The sequence below is a fragment of the Belonocnema kinseyi genome, chromosome 2, assembly GCF_010883055.1.
Source record: "Belonocnema kinseyi isolate 2016_QV_RU_SX_M_011 chromosome 2, B_treatae_v1, whole genome shotgun sequence".
NCBI classification, from domain to species: Eukaryota; Metazoa; Arthropoda; class Insecta; order Hymenoptera; family Cynipidae; genus Belonocnema; species Belonocnema kinseyi.
Window position 1 is genome coordinate 42,025,400 of NC_046658.1, and position 18,145 is coordinate 42,043,544.

Here is an 18,145-nt window from a genome sequence, read left to right on the forward strand (position 1 = left end):
AACGCGGACACAACTTAAGACTGACGAATATGTGCTCCTTCAGCTGTCAGCTCACACAGTCTCCAAATGCGTTTTATTTTTTATGACGGAAGTGTGGTAAAAGTCATAAATCTTCTCGATTATTCCCGAGAGAATAGGGCACAAAGGATAAAAATAAAGAGGAATGGGGTTCGTGGTCTATAATCAAGTCTGTCCTGATGATAGGGATACATTTTTAAGTAGTTGATTACCTAAAGATGGGGCAATTATCGGTCAAGTCTTTTCTAGCAGAGGTTTTATGGATTTTTTTTAAATACTAATAATTAATTCTCTTGACTTTTGAACAGCTAATTACTCGAGTTTTTCGTAATTAGTGAATTCGATGCGCCCGAATATGATTATTTTGAAATTTTAGATAAAATAATTTTTTAATAGTTAATTGTAAGTTAAACTAAGAGTGCTTCGTAAATATTTAAAAGCTATGTGAGAATTATCAATACCTATAAGCTTTTGTTAGTGAAAAATCCTACTACCAGGTTCACTTCAATCTTGCAGTGTGCTTAGTGTATCATAAATTTATTGTCCGGGAAGTGTACGGGATTTTATTTTTAAAGCGGGAATTTTTTATGTTTCGTACACGGAGCAGGATATATATTTTTGATATATTGAGGCTTTTTGTTGATAAAAACTCACTCAAAAAATGTTTGATATACCTAGAAAATAAAAATATGAATGCAGCAACTTAATTTTCTTCTAGCTTTTTTAAAAAAATCGTTTAAATACCTTGAAATTTCAGTTGATAAAAATACTTGAAAAAATGTATGAAGTTAAAAGAACAATAAATTTATAAATAGCAGAATTTAAAATTGCTCAATTTTGAGTTTTTCTGCTTTTATTTTTTCAGCGTTTTAACTTTATTTCTTCTGTTTTGTTCATTCAGAAGTTCCGAGGCATTTGAAAGGCTTTTTAAAGTTAATTAGGGAAAATATATTTTTAAAGCCCACAAAATTACTATATGAAAAACACGTTTTCATTCCTTTTTTAATTATTTGATTTGTGAATTTTTTCTAGTGTATTTGGATTAAAGTTCTTCTTTAACGATGGGGAATAAGTGATTATATATTATACTTATACCTATTTTTCTTACATTATTTACCCAATTTTTTAACAACATAATAAATGGTCACGAAAATAATTTATATGTGAAAGTGATTCTTAAATCAAGTTTGTACGGAAATGTTGAAAAAGCTACGGGAAATGTACTACAATATTATTGGAATGTCAAATAGGAAGCAACATTAGTAACTGTTAAAGTATAGGTTGATTTTAATTTAAAAATGATTTGACGATAGAGTAAATATGACAAGTGACAAGTTGACAAAATAAACTATACTTTAAATGTTGTTAAAATCAAATCCAGACTTCGCTTGCTTTTGTCGAGGCTTTTGTAGAGCTAAATTTAACATCAAACGTGATATTTGACTTTGGAAACAACCTTACTTTAAAATATTGAAATTTGAGTACATCCAAGTTGGGAAGAAACCAAATGAAAAATTCAAAATTCATTTAAAATATACATTTAACTTTTTAATTCAATATTACAGTTTTTAGATTCGATAGAATTTAAATAGTTAAAATTTAATTTGATCCCTTTTAAATTCCAAACATACAAGGTTGGATTTTCATGACTGAATGCTTTCAATTATGGATTCTTTTTCATTCGAGGTCTGTAGTTTGTACTATGCGGTTACTTTCAAGTTTGAAGGATTTTAACAGCAGCTGTTCAATATTTTCATCGATTTTTATCTCGGAGATTTTTTAATTTACATTATGTCCAAATAAACATTTTTTAATTCGAAAACCTTTAAATTTTGCTTTCAATGTCGATGTAAAAAAATATCGTTAAAAAAGTCGATGAGTTCTAACTAAAAATAATTTGGAATATATATGGTCTTAAATTTAAATTGAAAATGGACAATTTTATGCTTAAACCGTGTATAATTTATTTAATGCAGAAATGGATGCCCTAATTAGTTCCATAAATTTCTAATTCATAATTTTCTAAATTGAATAATTCTAGATCGAAACGGAATAAATGAGATAATATCAAATCTGCATGATTGGAAATTCAACAATGTAAATTTAACCCTCATATATTTTTTAAAAACCTATTTCGAATTGAAATATTTTATATGCACAATTTTAAATTACAATGCTTGAAATGAAGCACGTTCAAAAACTTTAAATATTTTAAAATTCAAATGACAACATAAAGACGCTACAAATGTAATAATTTCAGTTTGAGACTCTATAAATTGGATAATTGTAAACCAGATTTTAAAATTGAAAATTTTTGATTTATTTGATTTCTGAGACCTGTTAATTTGAAGACCCTTTAATATCCCTTCTCGAATCTCGAAGCCTGCTGAACTTATATGTTGAACCCTTCAAAATAGAAGATAATATGAAATCTGTTTGTCTAGGTCTGAAGGAATGGTCTTCGTTTGAACTACCAAACTTCGTGGACTGATGCTTTATATTTACCAGGGACACGTGCCTGTTCGTACCGTGCCGTGCCCGTATCGTGCCGCGTCGCACCGCTATTCGACGTTTCTTTCGATTCTATTCGTACCCTCTCATTTCCAATTGCAATTTTCATGCCGACGATGAGACGAAGAGGTGAAGGGATCGCGCGGATTTTGTTTTTGCATAGCCTTTGGAACCCTGAGGTTCCTTTGTATACGAATGGTGAACGACGAACGGCAACGCGAAAATGAGAGAAGATCGAAGCCAGGGTCTGGGGGAAGAAGGTTGCTGCTGGTCGCGAGATGCGGCAGGATAGGACAAGACAGGACAGGATGGCAGGAATAGTTGGACGGTCGGCATTCCGCGCATCTTTGCGTTCCATTCGCCATCGGGTTTTGCAAGCAAATCCCGACCCGCGTACAAAGGCTCCTATCTTGCAGGGAGAATCTCGCCCACGCTCTCCCAGGAGCAGGATGACGCGCAGCCGTAGCCCAAGTAAAACCAAAGTCCGTCCTCTTCCGTAGGACAAGAGCAGAAGAGAGTACGGCTAGAGCAGAAGATCATGTGCGTGCATTTGCGTGAATTGGAGAGCACTAACTAGTTTGACTAATTCCATGTACTTTCGGTTCCTCTTGTTCTGGTGGATGTCCCATTGTCTTATTCAGAAGAAAGATTCTGAATTTGTACAGAAATTGTGAACCGTGGGTCCTTTAAAAGGCTCTCGAAATTGTTTCTTTTGGATTCCAGTGGTACGTCTTGAGTTTTGTAGATTTGTTTCTTTTTGCATTTTGGGGAAGATGCTTCAATAAAAGGATATACAATCGCTGTCCAGGAGTTTGAAGGTGTTTTTAGGTGTAGGTATTTTAAGGACAATGTTTCCGAATTTTTTCCTTACAGTGTCATACTTCAGTCTCGAATTTGGTAGCAATCTGTATTTGAATATTCAAAGCGGTATAATGATGATACTGAAGATATTGAACATTTGACGCAAAGTTTTACAAAAGCATGAAGTTTCTTGGGAAGGTTTCTTTATATATACATAAGATGGGATGTCTAAATTTTTCTCATTTTTTTCAATGGTGCCAAATTTTCAACTATTAATTTTGTATTTGTTTCTTAAAATTTCTATTGACTGGTAAATTTACTGGAAAATAGTAAAGATATCCTAAATTATTAATACGGCGATGTTTTGTTTTATCGAACATTCAAATTACAAAAAACTCATATTAATCATATGAATGTAAATGATTTATTTTCTTTAAATACACGTGTAGAAATTCAAATGGGGTACTAGTCTGGTTCCCGACTAGTTGACCCTACTTAAAGTCGGGGGCTAGTCGGTTCATCTGACTAGCCCCGACCAGTAGCGTCACGTTATATTAGGCGGGGGCTAGTCAGGTGACCCGATTTTAGGGAATTTTCCTTAAAGTTTAGTAGGGAAAATTCCCCAAAAATCCGTGTGGAATATTTACCAAACTCCCTAAAATTTATGGAACATACCCTAAAAGTTTGGCAAAATACTAATTATTTATGGAAATCTCCAAAAACTTTTTTGAAATATTTAAAAGTGCTAAAATTTACCCATGATTTAATAGGAAACTTATCCCACGCTTAAAGATGCATAAATGCATGTAACCCATATTTCCCAAAATTTGTGGAATATTAATTTTTTTAAAACTTCAGCTGGAACGCAGCTATGGAAGAGCTACGATCTGAAGGAACCACCACGTTGGTCACAGTAGTCTATGTTCTACTTAGTTATGCTTCATTATGTGTCGACTGCTGTCTTAAACACTCGACGCGTCATTTCTGTTGTGCGAGAGGCGGCACGTCGCGCCCTTGCGGATTTTCTTTAAAGCTACCAGTCCAGAACCGCAAGACTAAAATAAAGGTGGTAGTGAAATCTGAACTGTACCGTGCTGAATAGTTTACTACTAGTATTCTACTCTTCACTGATTAATCAAAAACTTTTTCTCTTTCCAATTTCAACTACCTGAAAGATTAGCCTTTATTTACATATGGCAAGCTTTTCAGATCAATTTAAAAATAAGAAAAAGTTGTTTTTCATACAAAATTATTAACTTAATAATTATTTATTAAAAATGTTTGAGATGACTTTAACATTAATAAATCTTTTCTCCCAAAAATGGTGCAAAATTATTAAAAATATTGTGCTAGTTTATCAAATATTTTAGGGCAAAATATCTTCCTGACCATACAGAAACACTCAAGCATTTTTAGACAATTTTGCTGATCTACGCGGCAAATTGAACCTTAGTTTTGGAACAAATCCCTAAATTTAGTGAAAATCGTTATAAATTCCCTAAAATGTAGGGAATATTCCAAAACTTTCGTATAAGTTACCCTAAGTATAGGGAAATTTCCCCAATTTTTTAGTGAGTTATAACAAATTTAAGGAAAATTTCCCAAAATGAGAACTTCTTTGAAAAAATACATTTTAAATACGTATGTCGTGTTTGAAATGACAAACTTTTTCTTATGGAAACGAAAAAATTGTTAGATCAGGCTATTCTGAAAACTGAAAAATTAAAAAAAATATTGTTAAGTATATTCTTCGTGTTTTAGAATAAAAAATCATTGTGCTTTTTTAGATATTACCTTATTTGATAAGACCTCGCCGAAAACTCAAACATAAAAATAACCCGACCAGAGCTTGAAGAATATCCGCACGGAAATTAGTAAACAAAAAGGCCCGACCAGCCTTTGGCCAACCACCGACCAGGCCCCACTGAAATTTTGATAACAAAAAATCCAACTAGTCCCCGACTAGTCTCCGACTGAGTACTCTTTCAAAATCAATAACTCGACTAGCCCCCGATTAGTGCCCGACTTGTAATAGGGCTAAATGGGCTTATTTCCACACGGGTATCGCAATTTAAACCCTAAAGAGTCGGAAAGTAAACATATTATTTAAAAAAATTCAATACAAAAAAATTATGCCTAATTTTTGTATAGCGTATAGGTAAATGAGAACAACTTTCATCTGTAATGTTTTTTTATGTCGCCTATTTATATAAAAAAATGGAATTTTGTGTTGTCTCAACAATGGCCACTATCTTAATTAGTTTTAAAATTGGAACCATTTAAAACAAAAATGCGAAAAAACGTTAAACACCCTACCGAAAATAGAATTCTTTTGTAACAATTTGACCACAATTTCGAATGTCAAAAGTTTTTAAAAATCTTAATCAAGATTGAAAAGCATTAACTTTAACTTAAGCTTCCTTCGTTATAAGCCTTACATGAAATAAGGCTGCATCTACTCATGCTAAAAAATGTGGGGCGTTGGGAAAGGGGATAGACTAGTCTTGATAAATCGGGACGACTAGCAAAGTTGATGGAAAGTGTTTGACTACTCTTTCCGAATTTCGAGACGAGACACTTCGATAAAAGAAAGATACTGCATCCGTGTGTCAAAGGGTTTTTAATTTTCAACAAAAGACTTTCATAAGCTTTCAAATTTAAAAAATCTTTATTTAAAAAGTCCAAAACTAAATCAATTTAAATTTAGAAATAGGTAAAAATGTTTTTAAGATGTTTTGAACGATATTCGGAAATTTAAAAACCTTCTTAAGAAATTCGATTATTTCTAGAAATATTTACATTTAAGGAACAAAAAGTATGAAAAAAGATTATTTTTGTTTCACGAAACTTCATCTTATTTTTCATCCTCAAGAAAAAGAAAGGCATATCTAAAAGTGCGCAAATAGCGCGAACAATTTCCTGACTGATAGGACCATTTGATAAGCTCTCGTAGTAATCAAGAATGTTCCCCACAGCGTTGCTCATATGCTCTCGATCAGATAAAGGGTGAATAAAGTGAGAAGAAATACCTTGTTCGATCTACAGAAAAAAACACAAGCCAAAAGGTTCATTACTTTCGAGCTTTGATTGTAGCTTGAAGGAAATTTATTCTTATACATTTACACATTGAAAAATAAGCTGAAAACTTTATTGCATTTCTTGCTTCACTGAAATAAAATCCGCTCTTGGGTTCATAATTCTAGAATTAAATTCATTTTCGAATAATATAATCATATAGAAAAAGGAAAATAGATCTTCAAACTATTTTCATGTCTTATTATTGGATTTAGGCCTTATTGCAGCGAAACATTTATCCAACTATACGTCCTTGTAGCCATTGATTATTTATATGAATGCTAGTGCATTAACAGATCCTGTTAATAGGTAGATATCATCTCTGACATTGTTTACATGATTTATCTTTTACATTTTACCTCTTGTCTAGAATTCTGATAGAGATCTACTCAAATCTTTTTTATTATTTATCAAGGTTCTCAGTCCGTCATAAACCTTACTTGCAACACTATCACGTAATTGTAGACGATCTTTACACTAATATAAGTTGAATGATTAAATAAATCTTTCCAATTCAATAAACTCAAACATTTTATTTGACTTTAAAATGGATTTTATCCGTCCCACTATTTCTAAAATAAATTTAAAGGTTGTGCTTAAAGTTTAATTTGAATTTCCAGGTAATAAATCGTTGAGATGTTGGGGAAATGTTTCGAGTAGCGATTTAAGGTGATTTTCTCCTTTCAGTGTTGCAATTGATTTACAGAAGGGGGGAAATCTTTATTCATGTCGAGGCCAGTAGTGCGCAGGGTTCGAAATCGGATGGTCATCTTGGAGAGGAAATAAGTCGACAATGTGCCTTCGTCAGAGCACTTGGAATCCTTGGCTTGAGTCGTAATCGTCGGCATCTGTCCGATCGCAGTCAGTCAGACAGACAGACAGACAGACAAGGACAGGGAGGGAATTTAATCGGGCGCAAAAGAGGAGAACGAAGAAGATCGGAAGGGAGGTTGAGTGACAGGGTCGAAGGTCAAAGGCCACACGCAGATCCTCCTCTGTCTCTTCCTGGAGATTTTACTCCTCACCCTCGAATTTCCTTCTCTGCTTCTGATTCACTGCTTTGTCCTCTCAAACACACAAGAGAGATACTTTCAACAATTTTCGCCAAACAAAAAAAGATGCCTGTTCCCGACTTTCACCGAATTCGGAGAGTTTCGATGGTTTGAGTCCGTATTAAAATTATTCAATCACATTGTTATCCGTAGAATGAACATTTTTATATCAAAATTTAATTAATTTGACATTTTTAATTAAAAACTTCAAAAAATATTTCAAGTTAAAAGCCTTACTAATTAAAGAATTAAAATTGAAAACGTTGCAAATAAAAATTATACCAAACTTTGGACGAGCTACCTAGAAAAACCTGAAATTATCAGGATCTTTTGTCTAACTCGATGTTTAAACGAGTTGAGTCCAGCTGAGTTTGATCGGTTCGGTTCGAGTCAAGTTGAGTTCCGAGTACTCGATGGTCTCGAGTACGCAAACAGTGTTGAGTTGAAACAAATTTCATAATAAAATTTTTAAGTTGTTTGTCCAAATCGCAAAATTTTTCGAAAATTCAATAAACAGCATATTTCCGCGAGACACAGAATTAGGGTTTTTCGGGTTTCTGAGCCTGAATGTTAGGTCAAAATAAAAAAATGACATTTTTATATGTATGGCCCAAATTTTTGAAAAAAACTGCTAGATTTCCTTAAGAGTATAAAAATATAAATCTAAGAGATCAAGGATTGATCTCTCTAATGGCTATGCATTATGGTTAGGTGACCTTCTCGAATGTTCAAAAATACATGAAAAATTACTATTATCACGATTTATTTGATTTTGACCAATGTTTTAAATTATCCTCTCATTTTATAAAATGATAAATCAGTATGGAGCGTTACCGGATATTTTATAAAAACACATTATAAAAAAATAGTGATCATTGTTTACTGTTATTTGGAAACAACTTTCTTAAATCGATTTTTAACCATACTAAAATCTTTGTATGAATAAAGTTAACAATTGTGGCCCGCATTATAAATATTCTGAATAATTTATTCTGGGTTTTGCTCTAAAATAGGAATGCCGCGTGACCAGACAAAAATTTTGCGAGACAGACATTGAAGCGATTTTTAAAATCCTAAAGTGTAGAATATTGAACCTTCTTTTTGATTATTATTTTTTTCAACTCAATATAAGTGATATCTAAGAATCGCAGATATTTAGAAAAATTGGTTAGCATTATGTAGCCATTCTAAATTTGTAGTTTGAGACAGGTATGTTACCAGATAGTTCTGGTACTCTTTTATTTCTAATTTCTGAATGAAGTCGTCTAATATTTGTAAAATTTGCTAAGTTGTGCTTTAATATATGTAAATTATTGAAATATTTTGAGAAAAAGTGTATTTTACAAAGAAAATGTGAATAATGTTTAGGACCTAAAATTGTCACATTGTTCTACATAAGCATAATTCCTTCAAAGCTTTTTTATTTTTACATAGTTTCAGTAACTATTTTCCTTCCCGAAAAAAAACTTAAATTTCTTATTGTCGCCAAAACCTCTTATCAGAAGCCCGCAAAACCTAATTGAGTATTATAGAAATCCGCAATTTTATTAAATTTTTTATTTGTTAGTCTTATGCAAATCAGCTAGTATTTCAAATTTGTCGGAAGCTTGGGCCATTTGGATAAAAAATGTCAAATTTTGATTTTTTAATCTAAGATTTGTGATCAGAAATCCAAAAACTTCACCTGTATTGAGTCTCGTGGAAATCCGTTAGTTTTTTAACTTTTGAAAATTTCGGCCCAGTTAAAGAAAAAATGAAAAATTTGTAATCTCAAATTTATGTTTGAAAACCCAAATAAACCCATAGTTCTAAGTTTCATGAAATTCAGCCAGTATTAAAAAAAATTGGGCTGTTTGGGTTAAAATTTTCGAATTTTTCATTTTTTTTTTACTTCTGATTTATAGTCAGAAACCTGGTCATAAAGCCTGAAAGCTTCAGGATGAGCTTCGAGCAACCTCGAAATGTTCGATACTCGAAACTATTTGAGTACTCGAAACACCCTAAACATTTTAAATTGAAATATCATAATTTCAGAAAATTTCAAAGCAATGCTTATGCGGAATATTTTCACAATTTAGTGCACAAAGTATGCTTAATGATAGATAAATAATTGCTCTTTCACGGAAAAGATATCCTTCCCATGTAATTGAATGAATATTATACTCGTATGTATCCAAATAAATTTAGGTGGGAAATACGTTTTTTTCAACTGACCTCATCAGTGAAGCCATTGCCGAAATTTAATTAGACACCACTTACTGTTGTTTTTTTCGAAAGAGTTGAACCGAACGATGTAAAATTAAATTCTCGATACCAAAGCTGAGAGCAGTTAAGGCAGTCGTCGCCTTGTTCGAGTCATATCTGCGATCTCGAAGTCGTAGGGAGAATTTGCGAGGAGCGGGCGTCCTTCGAGCGAAGATCCTCCTCTTAACTTGCTGCCGAAACTTTTTCGGCTCTTTACATTCCAGTGAGTTTTACAAATCACTGCTTTGTAATTATTCTATTCATGATAACTGATTTTGAGGGAAGAAGGCGTGAGTAAAACGGTCAAAGCTCTTTAATTTTTTTTCTGCATTATGAAGGACTCAAGGATCTGGGCCACTATGAGCAGAATAATTAAATTTACGAAAGTATTTTCTTTTCTGAAAATACGTAAATCATCATTTTTGAAGTTTAAAAACTTAACATTATTTTTTCTGCAGATAAAGGATCTTAATTTATCATTTTAGAGTGGCCATTTGACCGGGAAACCGGGAAATGGCAGTGAATTTATTTTTTGACCATGATTTTGTTTAATTCTTAATTTTAGTGAAAAGCTTTCGAAATAGCTTTAAATGTTACTCGATGTCATATTATATGATTAAATCACGTGGAATTAAACGAGTTCGTTTTGAAATTATTTAAAATTACTACAATTCGAATTGGGATTTTATTAGTTTCAAGCATTTCTAATTTGCATTCATACCTTATTGCTTTTACATATATTTCAGTAAAAAAATATGATTTTGAAAATTTTTACCATAAAATTTATTATTTAAAAACACATTTAAAAGGTTTTCAAATTTCAAAAAATTCTGATTAAATGAACGAATTATACTGAAATATTCCAATTTTTTAACAATTCGATGGTCACTGTAATATTTTGATAAGTATTTAACAATTGAAGAGATTATTATCAAAAAATGTACTAACACTAAAAATATTCCTTTTTTCTGTTAACTAGTGTTAATGTTTTATGAAATGAATGAAAATATGTATTCCAGATAATTTTTTAAACAATTTATGTACTATTTTTATTTATAATGCTAGGGAAAACTAAATGGTGACAGGTCCATCGCCATTTCCATTACATTATTACATCCACATGTAGCTTCATCTATTTTTTCACACCATAGTGATTTAACTGATCCATCCATGTATGTAAAAAACAAAAAATAACTTACTTAATCGGTAGTACAATTTTCCTCTCGGAATTTTTTTCTTCCGTATTATGAAATTATTTAATTGGCATGCCTTGAATCGGATAATTTTAATTTGGAAATCTATACATTTTTAATATGTGTTTAATTGAATTTAAATATACAAAATTGTTTGATTACAAATGCAGTTTTCTCAAAAACGATACAATTCAGAAATAAAGGCCTTTTATATTTCAGAACGTTCAAACATCGATAATTTTAGGACTAAACTTGATAATTAGATAATTTCAAATGATTAGCGTTTGAAATAACTGGCAATTAAACGCTTCATGATTTTAATTTCAAATTTATAAGTTTCATAATTGCGCAATTTGTAACAATACTTATGTACAATTATAAATATTTTTTATCAAAAGCTTTTCTAATTTAGAAATACTTTCATTTTGAAGTTTTATGTTATTCAGCCTTTATTTTTTATTTCAAATTCAGAATAATTTCGCATTTAAATTTCCTAATTTGGAAAGTGATGAATACTTCAAATTATGAATCGTTTAGTTTTGAAGGCTTAAATTTGAAAATTTAAATAACCGGGAAAATGTTTGAAATCCATGAAATGACCGGAAATTTCTGTATGAGTCTTAAATGGCCACTTTTAATATGTTGTAATAGGTAATGAAATGAGTAGGATGGATAAATACTGGCAATTGCTCTAAATCTAGATAGAAGACTTACTGTGATCTTTTTCTTTTGGTTGCAGGTGGACCACGTAATTTGGGTTCAGAGGAGGGAGAGAGTCTGAATGCAGTGGGTCCTATTGGAACATTAGGCTCTTTAGGACCAATGCCTGGACGAACTGGATCTTCGATACGTAGAGGTCCCGGACGGCCACGTTTACGACCTAATGGTCCAGGGCATCAGGGACATCGTTCATCGAGTCATTCTCATTCGAAGAAGGTTCAAAAACCGCTGCCGGTTCCAATAAGGTCTCATCACATTGCAAGTATGCAGCTCAAGCCGTCCATTTCTTCTTCAATGCTTCCTTCAGCACCTTCGTCTTCCTCTTCCTCACACAATTCCACGATGCTTGGAGAACCTCGGCCCTTTGGATTCTACACCCAGCAAACTCCACCTAGAGGGTCGTAGGACTACGCCTAACTCTTCTAAAAAGAGTTTCCATGCTAATAATTGATAATCAAATCTATGGTAGTTGGAGTAAATTCAATAAAAGGGATAAAAGCAGTAATCAACGAAAGTGGAAGTGATGAAATCAGTGGGAGCTCGGAGGAAGTTAGAGGAAGCTTAGCAAGATGATGTTTATGTATAAAAAAATCTAGGCAGTTACACGTTGCGACATAAAACTCAGACATTTAGGACATTTCATAGTTTTTAAGAATTGGAAAACTTTCGAACAAGTTGGAGAACCGATGCGTGACGACTTTTTATTCGGTTCTGCGACATGCAATGTCGAGGAATATCCATCATTCACGGTAGAGAATCGAAATATTTCGTCGGCTAGATTCTTTGCACTACAGTACCTTCATGTCAAAGGCAGTGATGTAATATTGTAATTCGATCTGTTATTGAACTTTTCAGTGCGACTGGGGACCGAAAATATGCTAATTTGTGATTTCCCTGAAAGAACGAATTGAATTCCCAGATAGCGAGTTCATTGGTCGCAAGACTTCGCAAGACTTCTCCGTTGAGAAATATCATTTTCGTTATTCTTGTTCTTTCATTTCATGTGTGTAAGGTAGCGTTACTTCGACCACTAGAGCCGGTTAGATGAAACTTTTTTAATATGCATGTGGTACACAAGACGATTATGATGACTCAATTAAAAGGAAGATTCATTGCAATTAAGGCTTGATCTCCCAAAGATCGATCTTTAACTTATAATAGTTTTAAATTAAACAGAGACTAATGCGATATGATAAGGAAACAAAATTTCGACCGATTGTAGAGCAGTCAGCTTTATTTAATTGAACTCATTTTGATTGTGTAATTTATTTCTATATATTTCTGTAAATAAATCGCTGTGAAGTCAATAGTGTCTTGTCATTTGAACACGTCGCGTTAATTTGTTTATAAACGTAGTAGATTTAAATTTAAATTTAGATTGTAAGTTTGCAGGAGATTTGTGAATTATCATGGCAAATTAGATTTAGCAAATAGGGTCCGCGACGAGTATAGTTTTAGATTTGTAGAATTTCACGCATCTGCGTTATCTTCTCGCTGGGAATCTCTGGAGAATCAACCCTCGTTCCATTGCGGTGAATCTAATGGCACTCAACGAAAAGAATAAAAGAGAGCGGAATGACCCGGCGTGTCGCAGCATACTAAACGACTTGGAGAGGATGCTGGAGAATGCTTTCGAATGGAAAAAAGGATATACACATTCGCGGACCGTCCTTCGTTTGCATCAAACTATGCCGCGTTCCACTGCGACGCCTCGTTTTATAGTATCCTTGATCCCGTGCGAACATTAACGCTTAAAAGGTTACTTTTATGGAAGCTGTGCTTACCTTGTGCCCATAAAACACACGATTTTTATCGCCTGTATCAAGTTTTCAATTTTTGAAAAGTTTCTTGCAAATTTCTATAGCCCTAAACGTCAGCTATTAATATTCGTTTTTTTTTAATACTACTCGTATCTTTTATAGGCAAAAAGGAAATCTATGTCTGAAAGTTCGCGGCATAATCAACACAAAAGTGGAATCACTGCAGTGGTAATTTTTCACAATGTCTTATAAACTACACAGCTTTGGATATAAAAATTTTTTGAGCATTATAATATTTTTCGTAATTTATTTAAAATGTTGACGGGGAATCCAATGCTAAGTCTGTTCAAAATTAAATAATTTTCAAAATTAAATGTTAAAAAATGAGCGTCTACGCTTTCGTACTTCGCGCTCAGCTTCATACGTTTAATGCATGCTTTTCAATTGGATTTTTTTAAATATCATAAGTATTGTCCCAGGCGGAAATATATATAGTTCATACGTAGTCTAAAGTATTATATATAATATTCATTTGTTTTAAACATTTTCTGCATAAAATGAATAAATATTATATATAATACTTCACATTATATATAAATTATACATAATTTTTCCGCCTGGGGTAACTTAACTTGAAAACTTTGATGTAGACCAGCGATGAACTGCAGTCATAAATTGGAAATGAAATTGTTTTTTAATTTGCTTTTAAAGACGATTCAAAAGCACCTGCAGCTTTGACTATATCATTCTCAATCCGGTTCTGTTTGATAAATATAACGATGTAGACAAATTGGAACGTAATATAACAGGCACGTATGTTTTTTTATGTATTGTGAATAAAAAATATAAGTTTTTTTAATTTACTAAACCGGGACATTAAGCTATAGATTTTGATTCCGTTCGTTTAAAGTTCGGTTCGAAATCAACTCTACCAAAATGTGTAGTCAGTTTAAAAAACATATTGAAAATCATTTGCCTGGATTTAAAAAATAAAACATAACTTTTTAAATTTGTGTCTACTCGAAAAATATCATTATGATAATTTATAAATCTTGTTGAAATCTACTAAAAATCACGATTGAAACCTACGGATCTCTTAATAAAAAAATTGCATGATTTTGAAAATGTTCCAACTTTTTCAATTTTGGTCTGATCGAAAAATTTCACTGTGGTAATTTTGAAATATATTTGCTACCTAGTAAAAATTTCGATTGGAATTTTTTAAAATATAAGAAAAATAGTTTTATTCTATTTTCAGAAAATTTTCATAATATTGAAAAGCATATTACTTTTTAAAATGTCAAAACTATGGCGACAAATAGTTAATAAAAAGAGTGTCAGTAGAGTGAATGACGCCTGAAATAAAAGACCTTGGCCACTAATGGACCCAAGTGGGGAACCTTACATAACGACTTTGTGAGGATCTTCACTTGGGGTGATTGCCAGAGAGATTAATCAGCCACCTGGGTCGGAGCAGTGTTGCGGAACGAACGTGTTATATTTACATAAATATCACGAGAATTCTGGATCAATCTAAAAATTTTATATCCCTTCCTCACATTACTCCCTTCCATGCCGAGTGAGTCACGCCTACCCCGAAAGGGAAATGGCTTAATGGTGTAATTAATTGATTTAAAAAATGCGATTATAATAATATACAAGTCTTTCTGGCATTTACCAAAAACTTTAACACCAATTTTTAAAACTCGTTTTAAACTCAGAACCTTCGTTTTGGGGATCATAAAGTTTATCGAAGGCTGACTCGAGAGGAGAAATCCTTCTAAACCCTCTATTAAATGCGTTATAGGACAAAAGGATATATAGTAGCGTCAACGAAGCATTTTAGTTGGAAGTATTCAAAAACAGCCTCGATTTTGATATTTTGTTTATATTATTTAAAATCAGAAGCTTTTTGGAGGGGGCAAACAACTAATTCTATCGTTTAAACAATTGTCATCATGTTTAAGTGTAAAAATGTTGTTTTATACGATATTCATAAAAAATTTGAAAAAAAAACATATATTTTTTATTCATATTGTAGTCATTAATAGCTAAAAATTAAATCAAAATACAGTAAAAATTTTCCGAATAATTACTTTTTTTATATAATAGTGCAGTGACATAAAATGAATATACATAACACAATTAGAAATGCCTTTATTTATTTATTTAGTATTTAAACAATTAATGGTGAGAAATTTAATATTCTATATCATACATTACTGAAAATATAATGAAATTTAAATAAATAAAATTTTATGAAGACTTATTAACCAGTTTTTTTGAAATATTTTATTAAATGTAAACAATTTAGTGCTTTACCTACACCCAAGTGAGAAGTCACATACTGCCCAACCATGGCCCATAGTCGGCAAAAATATTGCCGAAGCTCGGCTGCCATTATCGCGCCAATGACGGAATGATAACTATGACCTGCACTTGGCAGCCAAGGCGGCTGCCATTGTCGGCCCAACATTGGGTATTAATACTGCTATAGTCTAAGGTCTAAGGATATGACAAAAAAGGTATTTAAGAAATAAATATTAATTGATTGAGAGTACTTTGAATAAAAATATTAATGGACCTGTTTAGATTGAATACATATATCACATTTTGAACATTATATTACAAATGAACGTTCGAACGCTACATGGTATCGAACCTACATTATACACCTAAATCTATCGCCTAGCAGTCGGGCGTGCTAACCACTGCGCTAAACCGACAAGTTGAAACTCTGTGAAAAAGCCATCCTAATAAGTTGCAGTTCAGAAAAGTTAAATAATCAAATTTTAAGCTTTCTTTTTCTAATTATTTATTATGATGCGACGTAGTGTAAATATAAAATACACGAACTGTCAACAGAAATAGCAATACAATAATTTTTAAATAAATAATCTAAATCGATTACAGTTTTTCTTCGCGTTATATTTCGTTTATTTTCGTTGTAGCCTACTTTAAAACTTTTTGCAATGACAGGAATTGTAATTTTTCATAAGCATTAAAAAATTTGAATGACAGAACTTGACAAATTTCGTCTTGAACTTTGACAATTTTTCAATAAAATTTTTTTTATGTTTCGTGTAAGATTTGTTTATTAAGTGCTAAAAGTGAGACTTGGCGAAATAAAGTGCCGATTCTGGGCCAAGCACCGGTGGAGGATCGGCAAATATAAATTGCCAATATAGGCTGCCAGCACTAGCTTAACATTGGGCCGATTTAAATAAAATATGGTTTTCCGTGGTAAAAGTGACACTTGGCCCAGTAATGTGCCGTCACTGGGCCAGACTTTGGCTGAGCCTCATGAAACATGTTTCCCTGTACTAAAAGTGAGACTTGGCGCACTAAAGTGCCGATACTGGTCCAAACATCGATGTAGGATCGGCAAATATAAATAGCCAATATAGGCTGCTAGCACTGGCTTAACACTTGGCCGATTAAAATGCCGACATTGGCCCAATAACTTTAGCCGACCTTTGGCTGCAAAAATTGGACCAACACTGGGCCGTATATTCAGCTCCGGCAATTCGCACTTGGGCATATACAAAAAATAGAAAATTTAATTTTTATCAATATTCTGCGTATCAGAGATACGAATTATCGCAATGGATAATAGCAATACCATGCTTGTTTATTATGCGAGTTAAACGAATGCATTACCTTTTTCATTACCACGCCACGTGGACATTTTGTCTATTTTTACTGTATCTAACAACTTATTACCTTCTTTTCTCTAAATATTCACAAACAACTCTGAAACAATCGATTTCCAAAATTTCCATGGTTTATTTTCATGATAATATCTCGAAGAGATCAAAAATATTTATAAGTAATTATTTCAGAGCTTTAGTAATAACTATAACCCTTGTGAAAAAATATGATATGGATTCAAAAGTATATATTCAGAATGGGTCGTCCAAAAACACATGGAAAATATAAATGTGAATAACAATTTTTTGAAATTTAATTTGATTATACTAATATAGAATCACATAGAGCCATATCGAATTTATAAACTTTTTATATGGTTCTGTATATCCCTTTGTCCATTTCTATAGGTTTCTATAAGAACTTTAATGGAGGGAAGTTAGTGTGTCAAGATATAGAAAAATATTTCGTTGGGTCAAAAAAATAAGTTTGGATTAATAACTAAAAATTTTCCATAGCAACGATAACAGCTCAATTAAACACGTATGTTGCGAACATGATGAGAATGTGTTCGTTAAGGTCAATAAGAGCCTAAAGTAAATTAGTTTCTTTTTTGTTAGCAATCTGAAACGAATTTAACGATCACTTTAAAAGTAGGTCTTCCGAAAAGGTTATAATGTAAACTGCTTTGTACGTATGACAATGATCGTTAACTCGAGCAAGTAGTGCAAGGACCGAAAGTTTTCTTAAGCCCGAGAACCACTTTTGATCTTTTTTTTACACAAGACTGCTTGCAATTTTTGAAAAGGAACCGGCACATCGCCTACAAGATTTACAAATTTTTTATCAACCACTTTTTGATAGGATGCGTAGTTGGCTTTAATCATGAAAAACAACATTAACAGAAAGAAAAAAAAAATCTGCCAGCTGTGTGGGGACATTCTTATTAAAACTTTTGTCTTTTAATTTCTTTTTTGTCTCGTGTATAGAGTTTCAAACATTTTAATTTTTAATGCTTTTAATGCGTTTTTTACGATTAAAACCAAAAACAGGACTATCAAAAAATTATTCATGACAAATCATGTTTACATTCTCATCAGAGAAGGTATTAGATTTGTGTAAA

General features: G+C 32.3%; 1 protein-coding gene across 3 annotated transcripts in view; it reads left to right on the forward strand.

Annotated features, from left to right (window-relative positions):
- Nucleotides 1-12,921, forward strand: part of LOC117167133 (chromatin-remodeling ATPase INO80) — a 57,386-nt gene extending 44,465 nt beyond the window's left edge. For all 3 annotated transcript variants that reach the window (XM_033351824.1, XM_033351822.1, XM_033351823.1), the window contains exon 27: nt 11,634-12,921. In XM_033351824.1, the coding sequence (XP_033207715.1) occupies nt 11,634-12,019 (386 nt within the window). In that variant the 3' untranslated portion in view covers nt 12,020-12,921. The remainder of the gene's footprint in view (nt 1-11,633) is intronic.
- Nucleotides 12,922-18,145: the final 5,224 nt, after the last annotated feature.